Here is a 19,039-nt window from a genome sequence, read left to right as displayed (position 1 = left end):
ACCCTTCTGCTGTTAAAAAAATGCGGTGACATATTGCCATTTTTTTCTTTCTGTCAGAATGTGATGTCAAGGACCCACCATCAATAAAGCTTGACATGTCTCTCATCCCAAAACTAGCCACTTACAATTTTTAGACCTCTCTAATCAGACATTTAGAACAGGCGGAGAAAAGGTCATAGTCTGATCACTCCTTGCATGCAGGTTAAAAATTCTGTCTTTATTAGAAATGCTGATCCAATCTTCACTGCATAGATGTGAATATTACACAGTTGTCTGAACTTTATGTTCTTGAGTACTTAAATTTCTATCAACCCTATGAGACTTTAAAAAGCAAAAAAAACCCAAAACAAAACAAATGATGAATGGAACTCTCAATGTTGGCCAAGCAAAAAAATGGGAAGAAAAAAAGAAAAAAAAATTTACCTGTGCCATTTTTTATCTGAGTGTGTTGTGCTTCTGCTTGGGAGTGTCTTTCTGTACCATGGAAAGTCATCTAATAGAGGCTGAGTTGCTTGCATGACTAGAGTTACACAGGACGTAACCTTTCTTAGGCGCGAAGTAGTCTGCAACAGAAGAGAGCAGTATCTGGTCAGATTACCTTGGTTTAGCAGCTTCTGAGGGCCCTGTCTAGGTTAGTAAGAAGCGTGGTTCAATAGAATTGTGTCTGTAGAGGGGACTAATTAACTCCAGTGACCCCACATCCACACTGTATGTTTTGGAAAGTTTTGAATTTAGCCTGGCTTTCACATGGTCCTGTGGCTGGAGTACTGCTCAGTAGTTGCAGTAGATTGGATGAGCTCTTGCAGAACATCTTTTGAATTAACAACATCCAGAAGCAATTGAGACTGCATGCTCTGAGACCCCTCTGCAATGTAAACCACAGTGGGGATGACTTGTGGAGATCTGTTTCAATTCATACTCCTGACCTGAACTAAAATGCTAATATCTAGATGCACCCTGAAAGGTTCTTGAGAAAATAACTAGCTGGAAAACTAAAAACTTCTCATTTTTCCAGTATCTTTCTTTTGCAGAAAAAGGAGTTGAGTACTTTCAATTGGCTGGTAGAGCATTTCACCAGGTTGTTAGAATTAGTAATAGAGTCTGTACATGTAAAGCTGATTTCAAAGGGGGTTTTTGTAGTTTTTAGTTTATTTTTTAGCTAGCATGCTTGGTCTTGCACTTATGGTGGGTGTTTTGTCATTGGTCCAGAACTTGCTACAGAAAAAACTTCACCATTCAGGTTGCTCTGTTATTAAAACCCTCAACTCTTCTTATTATATATGCTAATGAGAATTTTAACTTGAAACAAACCATTCTTCTAAGCATTAAAAAAAAAAAAAAACCAAAAAAAAACTATTGAATATTTGTATGTGAATATATATGATGTTCTATATACTTAAAAAGTCTCCTTTTAACTAGTGTCACTGCTTAGATGTGAAAACTGAGGCAAAGCTTTCAAAAAGTATCTTGCATTCTGGTTAATGCTGTATTCTTCTAATGCACTTCTTTTAATCTCATGGGGAGGGGAGTGCCAATAAAACCTTAACTTTTCAGTATCGTTTAGCAAAACTGTTAGCAATTGTTTCTATTATTTTTTTTAATTGTCATAAATTTTTAGTACCTTTCACTTCTGCCCCCCAGTGTCACCTTTTCTTACCTCTTTCCTGAGTTTTGCTTCCTCAGTTCTTGGATAATACTTAGTTTTCAGTATACTAAAGAGCCTACAAAATTTCTTCTGGATGTTTTGTGATTTAGGAACTATGTCATTCTTCAATCCTACACCCAAATTTGTATTACTTCTAAGACTTTTTGCTTTTTTACCAGTAGATAGGACAATGCTAAAAATGTTGCAAGAATAGTACAAAAAATGATTCACAGTCTTATTTTCTGGCAGATCGGTTAATTGTCTCGTTTGTTACAGCTGATCATCTTTTCCCAGGTATGGGGCAAGTTCAGCAACAAGAAATGGAGGGAAAGAATTTCAGCATTAATAATTAGGCTACTATTAGAAGAATGGTGCAGTATTACCTTCACTAGGTTTTCCTAATAAAGCTTTTTCCAAAAGGAGAAGGACAGAAGGCTTGCTTGTTAGTGCTCACTTGCTGCCCTTTTTTCTGGTGTTTACTGTTGGCATAAACAGGTATTTCAGAGTGATTTTAAACAGATCACTTAACTGGGTTCATTATGACCTGAAGACTTCTGAAGTGGTGCCATGTTAAGTTATCTTAGTGCCTGTGGCTGGTTAGATTATTGAAAATGCAGAACAGATTCAAATTAAAGTAGAAAATATTCTTAGTTATTTAGTGTATATGCTGAGGAGTCAAACGAAATGTTGCATCCACTGCATTTGAGAGATCGAACCAATCTAATTTCAAAGATAGAAGCAACGCTTCCTCTACCGCTTCCCGGGGGAAATTAATGCATAACAAAATAGCTCTTACCATTAGTATTTTTTTTGTTTGTTTTGTTTTTTAAGTCTTGTAATTATTCTTACATTGATTTCATTACTCCTAGTTATAGCTCTTGGGACCACAAACACAATTTCACTTCCTCTTTCCTCTTTATATATTTTAAATGATTCCAGACCTTTATTCATCCCTCCTTTCCATATGGCCAAAGCCAATAGATTTATTAATGTTCGTACTATTGGTAAAACCCCAAGATCTGAAATTTTAGCTGTGTATAGCTCTGACAGATTTGCCAGTATTTAGTAATAATGGTGCATGGTGGGTTGGGATTTTTATTTTCAAGCTGGAATTGTTTAGCGTGGTGGCCTTTTTCCAAAGAAACTCACTGTTTTTTTCTGAATATGCAGGGTCCACATTTCCAATGACAGGATTAATTTCCCAGTTCTTTCACGTTTATTTAAACAATATTTAATATTATGAAAAGGCTTTGTTCTATGTTTTTCCCTGCAGTATTTGAACAGAGTCATCTTACAAAAATAATCTCCAATATTTTTCGGACGAGATTATAGGCAACTTTGTACTGTTTGGTTTAGGTGGTGTTCATATTTAATTTCATACTGTTGTTTAATTTTGAGGGCGTAATATGCTTCCATTTTAAACTGTGGTAGAAGTAACAGTGAGACTCAGGTTTTTGATACAGAAATGAGTAGATGCTTGCAAAACTGCTTTGGCTAGTTCAATTTTTTTATTTTTTTTTAATGTTTGGCTAAGAGTTTAGTTGAAATTTTTTATTGCTAGTGGTGTGTTGTGGTCTTCTGTTTGGGTTTTTTTTGTTTTTGTTTTATTTTGTTCAATGACTTTTCTGTGTACTTCAGCATGGACGATTACCAAAATCCACATTTCCCTTTACCATATTTCTGCTTAGGGAAAATTCAACAGCTGGGAAGGTGAAACAGGATTGAGTCTGTGACTTAATTGTGTGAATAAACTGATGGCCTGAGCTCTGAAGTGAGGACTATATTTAATGTTAGTTCTTCCTCTATCTTGTATTGCAGCCTTGAGTAGCTTATTTAAGCCATGTCAGTATCCAAGAAATCAGTTCAAAGGAGTTTTATTGACTGTTAACTACTATCTGCTCTCAATATAAAAAACATAAAGTTAAAAATTGGTGCAGCTTATCGTCTTTCATTCGTTTCCGTATAATGGACTGTCAGCTCAGTTACTTGGGCATTCTGGGAATGAATACTTGGATAACTGGTTGATTGATTCCTGTTTAATGTCTGTCCTCAGGGTGTGTGAGAATGGTCAGTGTGCTGGAGTAACGAATGGGACGCACAGTGCTACGTCTGAGATGAAGAAATCAAAACATCCAGAGTTAGGTATGTTTTTATTTTTCATTATTTAGCAAGAAAATTTACTCTGTGCTGTTCTAGGCGTACAGCAAGAAAACATTCACTTCTTGTGATTGTGTCATTCAGGAGATGTCTATGATGCACCTACTGTTCCGGTACCTTTGCCACCTGCACGACCTCCTACCAGAGACAACCCAAAACACAGCTCTTTGCTCAACAGGACACCCTCCGATTATGATCTTCTGGTGCCCCCTTTAGGTTGCAGACTTTTTGCTGATAACGTTTAATGGTTAATGTTGCCTAGATGTACCAAATGCCATGTTCATTGAAAAACAACCAATGTTGAGTATGTTAAGAGTACCAAACAAGCTATGGGCTAAATATTACAGCTGTAAGTCAGTATTTGTGTCCGTGATCTGTACTTAGTATCTGTCTATAAGCCGTCATGCAAGACAGATGAAAAGGCATACTAAATCTGTATTCAGGCTGTAAAGAAAAGCAAAGCCATTTTTCCCCAAAATAAATTATAATTTTTTGTCCCTTAGTATGAAGTTTGAGCATTGCAATTTAATGCAAGAGTGGACAATTTTTCCTCTTGTAGCTTAAATAATTCCATTTCTTTTATCAAATACAAAGAAGAATGCCAAAGAAGTGGCATTTAAGTCAAATAAAACTAAATTAAATTAATAAGTTTATGGGTTGGGTTTTTTCCCCCACTATCAAGAGACAGTTCAAATACAATCACCAAAAGCTATCTTTTCCAACCTGATTCTGTTTTGTACTCCTACACAAAAGTCAATGAGCTCTGCATACATACTGGGGCTGTGCTTGGCCACCATCAACACTTTCATTGACAAACTCATCTGCGTGATTGTTAGGCTGTAGTATATGTGTCATAATCCAATTTTCTGGTTCCATAAAACCTTTTGAACATTTGCCATGTTCCTGCACTATACTCTCCTTGGTCTCTGAAGTGTTCCTGAGTTGTGAGAGCACATAGAATTCAAGGCAGAAGAGCACATAAAAATCACACTGTCTGGTAACCCTAGTCCTGTCTGCACCACCTTCTGTAAGGGATACATGCTTTTGCCAAGCCCTAGAAAATTCAGTTTATGTCTGGGGCCAGAGCTGTAGAACAGCAGATAATGATAACACACAGTATAAATGTAGCAGATTCAACGTAGTCAGCATTGGTGTTTGAATATGAATATTTTTGCTTAGCCACTGAACCATAGCTGTTATTCTACAATGATATTCAGTAAAAGTTTTCATTATAATACACTCTTTGCAATTGAGCCACTAAAAGAAATCACTCCCCCTGTCCCAGAAATAGACTGAGCACTGCAAAAGGTCATTCGGAGCACGTTTTAGAAGAGGACAGTGTATTGTAAGAGTCAGGTTTATAATTTCGTTACTGGAGTCACCAAACTGCTAGATGAACCCTAAGAGTGACTGCCTCGGCAGCCAGGGAAAACTAAATTTTAACCTTCACTCTTTATTCTACAGTTCTTAATTAAGTTTTGCTCATCTAAATTCTTTTCTAAAATGCAGGTGAAGATGCATTTGATAGCTCACCCCCTTCACTACCACCACCACCTCCACCTGCTCGGCACAGCATGATTGAGCACACAAAACCTGCTGGCTCAGGAAGCCGACCTTCTTCAGGGCATGAACTGTTCCTTCATTCTGGTAGGAATACCAAGGAATGAACGTATTTTATTTAATTTTCCTTTACTTCAGAGGGTTATCTGTTCTGTGATAAAGTTGTCATCAGGCTTTAGAAGTCTGTTTTGTCTATACTTCATTATACAAAATATTTTAAAAGATGGGGTTTTTTAAATGGTGAAAAAGAAACAACTCAGAATATAAAGACTTAACTTTTCATTATCACAAAGTAATGAAATAAGATCAATGTTTCTATACCAGGATTCACATTTTGGTAAATTGCTCTCTTCTAGTAAGAGGTGTTACTTGTGAAGTGCCAAGTTTTCTCTTGTAATCTGTAACACTGGTCTGTATGCTTTTGTCAATTCCATTGTTTTCTATAGTAAAACATAATTCATGGGATTTATTTTCAAGCTGGAACTTGGGGAAAAACTAGAAAATAAGGGGAAAGAACTTACGGCTTTGTTAGAACTGTTGTAAAATTTTGTTGCAAAACTGTATTGATTGTGAATACAGTTGCAGGCACCTGTGGTTCATAACCTTTTTGATAAGCCAGTTTTTCACCTATCTCTCCCCATGAATCATTATGACATTTTTCAGTCCGGTATTTTGCTTGTAAAAGTTATAAAACCTATGTTCACATTTTACAATTTTGTCCCTAAGTTGAAAAGTGTTTGGTTGTCAGGTTAATTAAGTTGAATACATTGCTGATGGTACAGATTACAATAGAATTTTTTTGGGTTAGTGCATATCTATGAAATGACTTCTTTTTCTCTGTGGAAGCTTCCAAAGGATGTTGGTGTCTTAAGTTTACCCATCCCAGGAATATTTTCAGTGATTATCTACCTTGTGGTGCAGTTAGATGTCTTCCTACTCCAATCTATTTTTCTTAGAAGCTGCATGGAGAGGGATAAATGAAATGTTTTGGTGATGGTACATGCAACTCCATAATAGCCTGGCAGGTTGTCGGCCGTTTGGCTGACCTTTGTGAATGATACTAGCTGTGGGATGAAAGTGAGCTAGTTTAGGTTGAACCGGAATGACCTTTTATGGAATGTCTTTATTATTCAGTCCAGTCTGAATGGGTGCCTCCATTGTATCGTCTGATGCAGAAACACGCGCTGCACCATTCAGTTCTAATGGGAAGGGAGAGGAAAAATAGAAGCCCTCACACAGATGCACACACACAAGCTCTGTCAATCTGTATGCACTTTCCAGAAACATGCAGTTTTGAAGTATTAAGTGTTATTTCCAAATAATATAAGAAGTATCACTGATAGTGTTAAAAAACATTTAATAGCTCTTAACTAAACATCTGGAAAATGTAGCTACGGCCCTGTATTGTTCTTCGTATTTGCATAGTGAATACAATCTTAGAGCAGCAGTTTAATTAATCTTATTAGTGTATACATCTACTTAGGCATACGTGGTTGTGTGGATTGGTCTTTTTTTATTTATATGGTATTTCTAAAGCCATATTACTTGCTTTGCATCTTGTCAAATAAACTGCTGTAGATGATTTATGATGAGTTTTTGATGATTGCTTTCTGTACAAGTCTTGGGGGGTGATTTCTCGGCTATCCATCAGAGCCTGTCAGATTAGAATAATAATCTCATCATCAACAACAGCAAAAAGTTGCACTCATATACAAACACTCTTATGAGTCCAGAGCAGAAGCCAGGTCCAGGATAATGTTAACACTTGCTCAGCTGCATCCAAAAGAAAAAGCAAACCAAAACAAAAATACCCCAAAAACAACAAAGAAAAGGGCACAAAGGACACAATATGCCATGACAATGTATTTCTCCATTTTATAAATTCTATTCCTCTAATCAGCAGAGAGAACTGAAAAAAGCCTAGTCATGGCCTTACCAGTCCCTGTAATATTTACGCATAGCTGGGACTGTATGAATAGGAAATCTGCCCTGCCATCTTTGTGAACTGCAAAGCATAGTGTCGCCAGCTTCTAACCAAACTGAATAATAGCTGGGATATTTCTAATTGTGCTGCTTCAGGCTTTGCAACCTCATCCATGCTTTGCCAGCCACAATCCTAGCAGTGTCAGGGTTGGGTAACTGAAAGGTGCCTCATGGATGTAAACAGAAGAGTCACGGTCAGTGCAGGATAGACCACCTTTGAGCTGTGCTCTTGTTTTGTCACTTCAAGACACGTGTCTACTATGCAAGGGTTGAATTTGAATGTATACGTGCATATGTACATGCTGTGGGGGAACACCTTTGTTTGGATTCATGGCTTCTCTGTCTGACGGAAGGCTATTTTAAGCCTCGGTCCTATGCATCAGCCCTTCCCCTCACCGAAATAATAATTCTGATTATTCTAAGACCCTTTTTTGTTCTATTATTACAGATCCCCATTTTGATCCAATAACCGGTCATGTTCCTTTGCCACCTGCTCGTAGAGTAACTGGAGAAAACGTCAAAACAAATCGAACATCTCAAGACTATGATCAACTTCCTCCCCCTTCAGGTAAGGTGGAAAACTGTTCTTGTAGAAAACTACAGCTTTATGAAGCAAATAACTTTCATCCATGAAGTCCAATAAGGTTTTTGTCATTCTGGGCAACAAATGGCAATGGTAATATTGTTTTACAAAAATATGAAATCATCAAAGGATAACAGAGATTAAAGTTCAGCAATAAAGGTAGAAGTGGCTACCTGTTGTCTGTAGGTGTAGATATTATGGCATCAATTTCACCAGCTGCCAAACTAAATGCTTATGAGAGTTCTAGTGTTTTGAGAAAGGTAGAGATTTTTCTGCCATCTTTAAAGCTCACAAGAGGTCTGAAGTCCTGTGGGGGCCGCACGCATCTCACTTCTGTCTTTGTTTCATTGCGTCTTAAAAAAAAAAAAAAAAGTAGGCTTACTGTCTAAAGTATTATTATTTTCTGGTCTTTTTTGCTAAAATGTTTGTGTGAAGTTCTGAGAAAACTTTAAAATATTTTTTAATAAAACAACAAGAACCAAAACCAATTAAAATTCAGTCTTCAATTTGCAATGGAACAGGTCCAGTAGAAGCAATTTTTCTGCCACAGAAATTTTACTTATGGTTTTTAGGCAACTCAAATGTATTTAAATGATTATAAAATATAAAATAAAATATTACCTGTATTTCAAAGTAGTTTCACTGATTTGTAGACAAATTATCTTTCTTTTTAAATGTGCATGGTATATGGGGAAGGGGGAGGATTGTCCCACCTGCATAATTTTGCTGTGTGGGGAGACCACACAAAGAAAGAGCCAAGTGATGCCTTGAACCATGATTTGTTCTCCAGATAAGAGTGAATTGTGTGTGAAAACTCTTTTCTAATGCATAAAGAAATGAAGGGACTTATTTCTCTAGTCTTTCAATTGTAATGATTACCAGTGTTTAATTGCAAAAATTACAAGTGGGAAAATGATGCATTTTTTAATTGTAATTATACCTCTTCTTCTTAGGAATATGTATTTCATCTCTCCTGTGGTATAGGAATAAAGGAATATATTTTTCCAACTAAAAGTACGGGGGAAATTAAGCCTGAAGAGTGCTACAGAATTTTTAATGAATAGCACATTTGAGAATTAGTATGATGCCTTTGGTAAATAGTAGTGCTTTTGGGAGGATACCTCCACTAATATAACGTGTTAACGTGTTTCTCTTTTTTTTTTTTTTCTTTTTCCCTGTTGCTAGGAAAGAAAGAATTGATTTATAATTCATGTTATATATGTGACACTGTGTGGGATCTATTTGTCTTACAATGTTAGCTTGATTTATTTAGGGCATTTTAAATTATTTTATAATACAAATTATGACAATGCTATAACTACCTTTTAAAGCTACGGAGTTTTCCTGCGATTCTTTCAATTCTGTGATAGAACAATTTTTAATTTTCTTAAATTTCTGCAACATGTTTGCTACTTAAGATCTTTGAGCTTTCTGATGTCCCTTAATAAATACTTTTCTATCTGTGTGTTTCCCACAGCCATCTTCTAAAACACTCACGTGTGTCGACCTTTGCTGTAAATATCATTCTGAATCAGCATGATGTACAGCAAGATATTCAATTTAACTTCAATTAAGTGAAAACTGTGTGATAGATCATGTCATACTCTTAATTGGAAAGTTGTTTTTACAGTGGCAGTAATTCCATAGAACAGAACTGATGAGCTTCAGGATGAACTGATTCACCTTCATCTATGATTTAAAAAGACAACTTAGAGATGTAACTCTATTCAGAACTTTTGTTTTTGCATTTATTTGGAACTAATCAGTTCACTTAGGAAATTCTTCATTTCAGCCCTTTCGCATGGTGATTCTTTGAACTAGCTGGAAAAGAAATGTAGTTCACTCTAAAATCTAATTATAATTTAGCCACTGGCTCCCTAGAGTAGCATGAGGAGTCTTTAACTTCTGTGCTTCAGTTTGACTGTTTTTAAGATTGCTGTCATGATGTTTAACTGAATCGTTAACACCTAATGAGAAATTTATTCTAATTCAGCAACGTATTCAGTACGTAACACTTAAGAAATAGTTCTCCGCTATGCACCTAACTATCCCAAAGGCATGGTTTTTCAAACTTCCTAAATAGAACTTCTTAAAATTATTACAATAAAAGCAAGTGAAGGAGGTATTGTTAATAGTTAGTGTATTTTACATAAGCACAGACAATGATATATGGGAAAGGTAGAAGAAAATGAGGTCTCTAATATAGGCATCTGATGTATTTTACTGAATTTAGCTATTCCATAAGAAATGGATTCAAATGGCTAGTTAAGTACACTTGTCTGCTGCCTATTCACTCACCTGGCCTTATTAAAGCACTTGCATGCAGATTTAAATTCCTTTACATGGAAATGCTAGGGGGAGGATGTGCCATATTATTTGAGGGTGGATTTCAATTAACCCGAAGGGGAGCAATGTGCCACAGTAATGCAAAATATGAAGATCACGCCCAACAGCTTGATGAACCAATATGTGTAGTTACTCCTTTCCCACTTTCTCCTTGCTCTGGCAGTTCCTTAATGTAGATGTCCCCTGGGTGTGCTTTGTTCCTGTACCCCAATTAGATTAGGTGTAGCTGCGTGCCACTGCTCCAGAGAGGGCCTTGCGCAGCAGGCCTTCATCACCTGGTTCTCTGACACTTTTCTGTTGGTGAAAGACCCTGGAAACATACAGGAGAAGCAGCAAGGGACGAAAAGAAGAGGGCCATTTGACAGCAGAGAGGAACAGGCAGTTGACATCGTTACAAATATCCTTCTCCCACTGTGCCACGGAGCTCTCACCTTACAACTTTTTCTGTGCTTTTTAGTCACTTATTAAATGAGCCTGTGTCTGCCTTTATACTAACATGTTACGTAAGGGTTAAATCTAGTGCCAAATTACAGAAATGTGAGTGATAGAGGAACCTCCTTGTTGTAGAAACTGTTGATTAAATTACACAATTAAATAATCTGTCTGAATTTTTAGTTAGGCATCCACAGTGGCTGAAACATCAGAGAGAATGGGAGGTCGGGAAGGAAAGTCCTGCTTAAATACCTCTATCTCAGTGTCCAGATGGACATGCAGCTTAGGCTTAGTATCTTTAAGCTCAGGATCCAATGTCATAGCCGGCTTCAGCTAAAATTTTATATGGATGTGAAGATATTGAAAGAGATGTCAGCGCTTAAAAAAATAATAATGGAAATTGGGTTAGAGAGAGAGGTCTGAAGATCTTAAAGTATCTGTGCTATAGAGAGATGTCACTGTAGTGAGAATAAAATGCCTATGCTGCAAATCTGCTGACAGAATTAAAAATGACCTTTCTAAATTATGTGATTGCTTAAGAAAGTTTGTTTGGAAGCTTCATCAAAGTGAAGGTTTTATACGAGAAATCACTTCAGTTTTAAGCCTATATTAGACTGGGTAGAGCAAAAAATCTCTCATGTAACTCACACACTGAGTTACATAGATCTGACCTATGCATACGGAATTTCTTCTGTACTTCAAGCCCAGGGGAAAATGTAAAGTTTGCAAATTAATTTTGTTTCATCCTCCATAGAAATGAAGTCCATAACGAAATGTGCATATTAAAACAGTTTGAAATGTTTGTGTAAGAAAACTGATTGGTTTTAATTTGTTATACCATTATTTTTAATATGAAGAATATTCTTCTGTTACAGTCTTGATTTTCCTAGATTAAGTGAAGTGAGAAACTTGAATTTGTTTCTGATTTGGTTTTTAGTTACTAACCACATTTCCTGAGTTATAGTTAATTTCTCAAACAAGTGTGTTTTGTGGATCTTCCACAGCTTCATAGGAACTTTGGATCTGCTTCAGGTGTGTTTACTAGAATGTTTAGCATTTATATAATTGTTTTCATCTTCAGAGAGAAAAAAATCATAACAAATATGAAATAGCCCTTACTATCTGTAGGTTTTGTCATAACTATTTGCAAGGAAAATAGGCAATGAAATTAGAACAAAATTAATCTTAGCCCCTAACTGTAAGTTTTTAATCAAACTACTCTCATCCATTTGTTATATGAATATGACTGTCTTGCTAGAAATACTATTTGCTTATCTTCTCTGAATTAAGAAATGGAATTAAAATTTATAGCAACACTCATCTGAATGCATGGAAACTAAGTTGAGAGAAAAATACACCTTGGCTAGATGTGCACTAATGCGAACTATTTTCCTTCATCTGAAGTGTTTAATGCACTCAGTTGAATTACCGTTCTCTCCATCCAGTGTTATGATAAGGTAACACATTGTAACAGCAGTACTAGAAATTCAACGTTCTTTCATCACTTAAAAGCTGTCTCTGAAGTAGTTAGCACTGCAAAACACCATTGCTGGCAGTGTAAGTAAACAGGAAGTACCACAGCCTCTAATTTATCTATCAAAGTCACTGTCGATGAAACTTTTTAGAACCCTTTTTGAAGGATTAAAAACTTTTTTTTTTAAATACTTTGCTCTTGAAAGTGTTTTCTGCTCTATGCCTGCTTGTATTTAAGCTGCTTATTGTGGAATCAGTGAGGATAAAGAGGTTTCAGTAAAGCACCAAGTTTACTTGAGCATGAAACTCTTGACTCTCAGAAGATTAGCAAGTTTGAATATTAGATTTTTTCATCAGCACGTGATGATTCTTAGCACCAGCGTTAACTGTGAAGGTAACCTTTCCATTGAAGAGAAGGAAAGGGGAGATATTTCCAAAGGGGGGCTGGAAAGGAAGGATCATGTTCTGTTCTCGCCACTGTGAAAATAAGCGCGCAAGAGATTTTTTTTGAGAAACTAGTTATTTCTGTACTTACGCATAGCTGCTATGCATGAAATTAAGTGCAACTGGCTGAACAGAATCTGCAAGATGTACCAATAAGTGAAGGATTTTTCTCTCTCAGGCATATTTGACTGGATTCTTCTTCTGCACAACTTAGAGTCCTGAATAAAATTGTGATCAAATTTGTCGGTTTGGGTTTTGTTTGTTTGGGTTTTTTTAAACAGACTAAGAAAAAGTTCTCACACTGTGGGTTTGGAGTGGAGAGTCTTTAAAATTTTGACTGGCTATTTTCACCATCTTTGCAGTTTCATGATACTTTCTTCCAACTTTGGATAATTCAGATTGTAACGTGCATGTTCCTATGATATTATTAAAATAGCATTTTACTACATTATTTCCATTTTGGATGTTCTTGAGGAATTCAGCTTCTGCCCAAATTTTAAAATTAGCTATATCCATGCATTAAAATATCTTTTCATGTTTCTTTAGGGTTTTACTTTTTAAACTGCTTCTTGAGGCTTGACCTACTTATAACACAATTTTAAGCCAATTTATAATGATTTCTATCTCCTTTATTTGAAACAGATGGTTCACAAGCACCAGCCAGGCCCCCTAAACCACTTCCTCGGAGGACTGCACCAGAAATACACCACAGGAAAGCATACAGCTCTGACAGTTCCATGGAAAATGTGGATGCAAAAATTGCAAAACTTATGGGAGAGGGATATTCCTTTGAAGAAGTCAAGAGGGCACTTGAAATTGCCCAGAATAATGTTGATGTAGCCCGTAGTATTTTAAGGGAGTTTGTCTGTTTTCCTCCACCGGTCTCCCCACGTCTCAATCTATAGCAGCGTCAAGATATTCTTGGAGCGTGTGAATTCTACATATACACGTGTGGATTGGGGAAGGAGAGAAAGAAGAGAACAGAATATTTTTCTTTCATCCTTAATAGAAGGGTGTTTGTTTCCAGCCGTTTATCAAAGGCTCATGGCTGCTCTGATCAAGACTTATAAATATGCTGAGGCTTATGTATTTTTGCTAGCCATACTTTTTTAAATCAGGGTTGAACTGACAAAATAATTTAAAGAAGTTTACTTCCCTAGAACTTTTAATCTGTGAAATGCTTTTTCTTGTTTACAAGTTGGCAAGTTACAGTTTTCTAGTTGATGCCTGTACTATGTTCCTGTTCATATTCCCTTGTACTTGTGGTCAGTTCTGCTGTAGCATTCCCAACAGTTTCCATGCTGACCACCCCATCAACTAAATCATCCATTTCCAGAAGTTCTGTGTCTGGGTTTTTTTTCCTCTTACGAGACGCTTTAATTGCTTTTTTGCATTTCGGTTCATCAAATGCAAAAAGTATGTGGCCTTCACTACTGACTTTTTTTTCTTCTGAGATTCCTTTGCTTTTGAGAGAGGGAATATCTGAATGTAAAATGCATTATTCTGTCTATGAACTGCCTTTTTAAAGGTATTTTGACAGTGATGTTGGGCAGCTTTGTTTAACATGAATTCCATGACCTAGTCCTCAAGGTCTTTTATACAGTTTCCACAAAAAAATCCCAACCAACAAATAAAATACTTCATGCGGCAGTGATACTGAGTTCTGACATGTAAAAACTCTTTCAAATTGGAGTATTTGATTGCAAATGTTCAAAAAAGCCAAATGCACATGGTAATACTGTGTTTTGATTACACACTAATGGCAGCAGTTCTCTGACCTATGTAAATTGAGGCATGCCAGACTAGAAGGAATCTTTTTGAATCATATTAATGGTATTCAGGTAAATTCCAGTTCTAGCTTCTGTAAAGTAGAATGCGGTTAATTTTTTGTTTGAGTGATTATCCTGTGGTTCATTGTGGCTTGGATCAGTTTGTATTAACATGGAAACTTTTTAAATCTTTGATGCACTGTTAATTCCTAATGCTACTGTAGCAATATTTTTTGCAAAGTTCTCTAGTAACTTCCTCCTCTGTACGCTTTATTATTCACAAGTATGTGTTTAATACCCAAATTTATTCACTCACTTTCCAGCTGCTTAGTTGGAAATACATTTTTGCTTTATGTGGTTGATACTGATACTCCAGGCTTTGACGTCTTGTTTTTGAGCCCGAATTGATGCAAGCCAAATTAAAAATCTTCCCGATTTTAGAAGAGAGAGAACAACTCTGTTCTTATTACACTCAAAGTTGAGAGTCCATATATTTTCAAAATAGTTCTTCAGATTACTGCTTTCTTGTTTTTTTCAGGAAACTTTGAAATCTTCTTTTCTTTTATTACTGTTGAAAAGATAAAACCATGCGGTAGTTAGAATATTTTCACCTTTTGAGGTGTGACCAGTGTATGAGAATTTTCACAGTCTGCTAAGCCGGGTGTGAGGTATATATTTATTGTTCCCTTCCAGCTGTCAGTGGTGGTCTTCACTCAGAGCAAGTGGTAAAAGTTGCATCACTTACAGGATCAGATCTCAGCTTCCAATGCATTTGTTTTAACGACTTTTTTTTTAATGACAGCAAATGGCTGAATTGCAGGATTCAAAATAACTGGGAACACCTAGTGGAAATTACTGTGATATCTCAAAGTCCATCGTTTCATCAAAGACCTTATTCTTAAAAGGAATTAAATAAATTATTTTGTAGCATCACAAAGCATATTATGGATATCATTAATCTGCTTCAGTGATACAAGATGATCAGGATAATTCAGGGTTTAGGGAAGAGCTTCTGTTCCATTTTGATTTAAGCAAATGATTCTGAGTTTATGTCCTAGAAGAGGGCATTTGCAACTTCCATTAAATGTTCATTCCTTGAGTACGGCTTATGCAAAGTTTTGATTGAAGTTATATTCCGTGCTTTTAGTTCAAGTAAATCTCTTTTTATTGGGGAAAAGTTTTGTGTAGTCTTGAACACTCTTATTCATTTGGTTTGTTTACAACATGACTCTGGCATTTTAGCTAACTATAAATTCAAAATGATTCATACTGGTTAAATTAAACACCGTGGTTGTACTGGAATTACTTAAATGAGGTTCTAGCATAACTGCCAGCATAGCAATGACGACAGTGAAAAAAAGAACGTTTTACAAGAGTGAACAAACAATCTGCATATTGAGTTTTGAAATTTTGACTTGTAACGGAGAACTCTTTTTCTCATTTTTATGCAGCAGCTTGGTATAAATGACAGCCTTATGTCTCAATTAGAGGCTGGAACTGCTGCCTGATAGATTAAGGTTTTAAAATTTTTCCTTCTCCTTTCTGGTTGTGACCACCAGTGACACTTATTTTTTTTAGTATGTGTTTAAAAAACAGCTTCACGAGCAATATTCTGAGTGGTAACTTGAAAAGAGTTCCATTAATCTTTAAATGAGTGTGCTAATACCACTTCTAAGTAGTGGAACGTGAAGACTATTTCAAACCTGTTTTGTTAATAGTTTTAAATTCAAACAGAGCGGAATTGCTTTGCTGGAGTGTTGATGTTTACTCTGCAGGAATTAATAGGCTTAAAAGAAATTAATCTGGCTGCAGTCTAGTTCTCTAAAAACGTAGTTCTCTAAACATATTTTAAACTTTGAAAGACTTGAGGGTTTGAGCCTGGCAGTTTGTTATACCCATATATAACTTTAAGGAAGACTGACTTCAGTGAGAGCGCTTGAATGAACAAAGTTGGTTAAACTCAGAAACATGTGCTATTGTATTTCTTCCAATTAAATGTCATTGCAGGCTTTAGACCGTCATTCTGATGTCTGTTGGCCTCTCCTGTTGGCTAAATTGCTGCATTTTAAGCAAATTGGCTGAAGCAGAAGTTAAACAAAGTAAGTGGACATCAGCAGCATGGATCTTTTCCAAAGACTGAGGGGAAACAAAATGAAATTGTGATAAAATAGATGAATTTAATATGACTAGCCGTGTTAATGGCTTGGCTGGAAGCCTAAAATGGCCACTGGTAAAATTTGTTAATGTTCAGTATCTCGAGAGTGCATCTGGTAGTTTTTTTCATAATGTGAATTTAAGAAATTTTGTACCAGGATCATTTCTTCTGTTATACTTCTGTCATTTTCAGCTTGAAGCTTTACTTTGCACTGATGACTCTGACCTGAAAGCATTTAAATTCGTGTCTTAAAGCTTGACAAATTTTGAAGCAAATGAACACCGTATTCTAAGTAAATTCAGGTACTACCTGTTGACCTGGAATTTAGCGCTTTTAGGAATGACTTCTTGAAAAAGGACTTCAGTAGTTTCCATTTTGAAGGATTTTCTTTCAGATAACTATTTTATCAGAAAATGCCTTTTATAAACTTGTCTAACATGTGGCAAACTTAGTGATGTGTTCAATTAATTTATATTTTATTCAACATTCTTTTTAAATTTTGGTTATTATGTAAGCTCAAGTTCTTTATCTGTTCTTGTAAGGTATTTTATAAAATTAATGTTAACAGAACGTTGGGTTGGTCTGTGATTTTTCAAGACTCTGTCTCTGTTATTGAATATTGTCACTTCTCATATGCTGCTTCAGAAACAGCCTGTCCTGCGCAGGGGTCTTTAGAAACCTTTGTCTTGTAAGCCACAAAAATGAAGCCTTGCTCTAAAATAAGGTGAATCATTGCATTGAGATGTTGGCTTTATATCCCCCTATATTACTTCACTTCTGAATTTCAGTAGTAAAAATTTATAAATAGTCAGTAATTTCAGAATGTGCATGTAATAGCTTTACAGCAGAAAGATGATAATAATAATTAAATATTTAGAATCCAAAGTGGCGAACATATCATCGGCTGTACATTAATGTACAGGATTTTTTTCCTGAAGACAATTGCAGTAAGGTCACACTGATATTTCTTTAGCATCCTGTGCATTTACATTCTCAAGCGTTATACTCTTAATGTAAAAAATATTTTAGGAGTGTAAAACAGGTTTGTCTTTTTTCTGTTATTGTATTCCAGCATTCTGAAAAATGTTTAGAAAATCTAACCTCTCTCCTATGCATGACAATACAGCTATTACTATTTAAAGCCCAACACCATTCCCTGCAGGTCCGATCAGACCTTCCGTGGTTGTTTCTTCAGTCTGTGTTAAATCCTTGTCCGTTATATAGGTCATTAGTCATCTTACTAAGTAGGGAAGTTAACTGTTTGGTATACCTGTCAGTAATACTATAGCTGCCTATTTATTTCTTTCATTTTTTACTCTTCCGATGTAAAAGTCAGCTGTCACTTCATTGTATTATAATCAAATGTTAGCAGCTGGGTGCTCTAGGAATGTTTCATGGTTGTGTTTTTTTTTATAGACCCAGTCATTAATTCTGTACAAGATACATGTCTGTATCAGTTATCAATGAGTCTGCATCAGGAAAAGGATAAACACTGTGTGTTACTTTAGCACCTAAACATTTCATTTGTCCTTAGATGATTTCATGTCTAGCAAAGAGAATTCTTATTCAAATAAATCCTAAATCCCAAATCTCTTAATCTTGTCACGAAACATATCTCAAAGTTGTGAAACTTAATCCCATAACCTTCCTGAACATCATCAGAATAGTATGAATTATAAAAAGACGGTCTTCCTAGACCTGCCAGAAACAAAAGCAAAAGCCCGTTGAATACTGATCTGACAGTGAAACTACTTGCATCTGTCTTGATCTGTGGAGGAATTGGCCAGTCCCACTACAATACTTGTTCGGAAAAAGTCAGCTTTTTTTTTTTATTTATTTTATTGCAATAACTGCCATGGTAGCCAGCAAGATGGGAGAGAAGCAGAGAACTACGTAGAGGAAGATAATACTGTCCTAACAATCCAAGCCCCTCTCTCCTGTAGGCATACAAGATTTAGCTGTTTTGAACTGCCTGGGTGTCTGGTGCAAATGAAGGGGTATTCGGACACAGTCTTCCATTACTGTGTCCTTCTCCAAGATGTTTGTTGTTTTAGAACCAGGATGCCAGGGTCTTAAGCAGCAGAGGGAAGCATAAGGCAGAACTCTGCTTAGAATGTTTTCTGATGTTAGCAAAACAACCAAAAGCTTTATAAGGATTTTAGTGGAAACGCTTCTGTTTTAAAGTTCATCATCTTTGAAGGGTATACGTATATATACACACACATATATATGTACATGCTAGTCTGGTGAAGCATGGAGGAGAGAGTATTCTAACTGGTGCCAGCCTGTGGAGTTCATAACTAGGCTGTGGTATTCACCTGTGCAAAGTATCTTCTCCTTTTGGATAGCTGAACTGAATCTGCAAAACGATCAAGCTCCATGTTTTAAAAGGCAAGTTTTTCTGCCTAGGTAGCTGGGGAGGTGGATATATTTACCCAAAATAGATAGCTTGCTTCTATGCACCTGTGTAATGATTAGGACACTAAAAATAA

At 36.1% G+C, this 19,039-nt stretch overlaps 1 protein-coding gene across 7 annotated transcripts in view; it reads left to right on the top strand.

Annotated features, from left to right (window-relative positions):
- CBLB (Cbl proto-oncogene B) overlaps nt 1-17,104 on the top strand; it is a 133,501-nt gene extending 116,397 nt beyond the window's left edge. For 4 of the 7 annotated variants that reach the window (XM_074596526.1, XM_074596498.1, XM_074596506.1 and 1 more), the window contains 5 exons: nt 3,699-3,787; nt 3,887-4,018; nt 5,312-5,449; nt 7,794-7,913; nt 13,266-17,104. In XM_074596526.1, coding sequence (XP_074452627.1) covers nt 3,699-3,787; nt 3,887-4,018; nt 5,312-5,449; nt 7,794-7,913; nt 13,266-13,528 — 742 coding nt within the window. In that variant the 3' untranslated portion in view covers nt 13,529-17,104. The remainder of the gene's footprint in view (nt 1-3,698; nt 3,788-3,886; nt 4,019-5,311; nt 5,450-7,793; nt 7,914-13,265) is intronic. The other 3 variants (XM_074596536.1, XM_074596516.1, XM_074596555.1) reach the window with 1 other exon arrangement.
- Nucleotides 17,105-19,039: the final 1,935 nt, after the last annotated feature.

The sequence above is a fragment of the Larus michahellis genome, chromosome 1 (assembly GCF_964199755.1).
Source record: "Larus michahellis chromosome 1, bLarMic1.1, whole genome shotgun sequence".
NCBI lineage: Eukaryota > Metazoa > Chordata > Aves > Charadriiformes > Laridae > Larus > Larus michahellis.
The sequence above is the reverse complement of the archived record's forward strand: the minus strand, read 5'-3'. Positions and strand labels throughout refer to the sequence as shown.